We start from the raw sequence: 288 nt of genomic DNA, 5'->3' as shown, positions 1-288 counted from the left end.
CAGCGTGTGGGCAAAGAGGCCCGGCCACCATGGGCAGGCGATCCACACCCTGCAGAACAGGTAAGGAGGACTGCGCAGCAGTGAGCGCAGCCCGCGTGGCCTCATCTTCAGGCATACCAGCAATGCCGTTGCCATTGGGTGCCAAAGTGGCACCGTTGGTCATGTCAAGAGGGAAGCCGAGGTCAGCAGCCCCCGGACGGAAGAGCATAATGTCGGGGCGTGCGGGGGGCACGAGGATCTGCACATTGGACTGCTTGATGACCTCCTGACAGATGTCAATCACGGAGC

General features: G+C 61.8%; 1 protein-coding gene across 1 annotated transcript in view; it reads right to left on the bottom strand.

The window, feature by feature from the left end:
- Positions 1-280, bottom strand: part of PATZ1 (POZ (BTB) and AT hook containing zinc finger 1) — a gene marked incomplete at its 5' end in the record, with an annotated part of 17,555 nt that extends 17,275 nt beyond the window's left edge. Inside the window, one exon of the mRNA XM_010134852.1 lies at positions 6-280. Within this exon, the coding sequence (XP_010133154.1) occupies positions 6-280 (275 nt within the window). The remainder of the gene's footprint in view (positions 1-5) is intronic.
- Between the last annotated feature and the right edge of the window lie 8 nt (positions 281-288).

This window comes from Buceros rhinoceros, unplaced genomic scaffold (assembly GCF_000710305.1).
Source record: "Buceros rhinoceros silvestris isolate BGI_N320 unplaced genomic scaffold, ASM71030v1 scaffold43684, whole genome shotgun sequence".
Taxonomy (NCBI): domain Eukaryota; kingdom Metazoa; phylum Chordata; class Aves; order Bucerotiformes; family Bucerotidae; genus Buceros; species Buceros rhinoceros.
The sequence above is the reverse complement of the archived record's forward strand: the minus strand, read 5'-3'. Positions and strand labels throughout refer to the sequence as shown.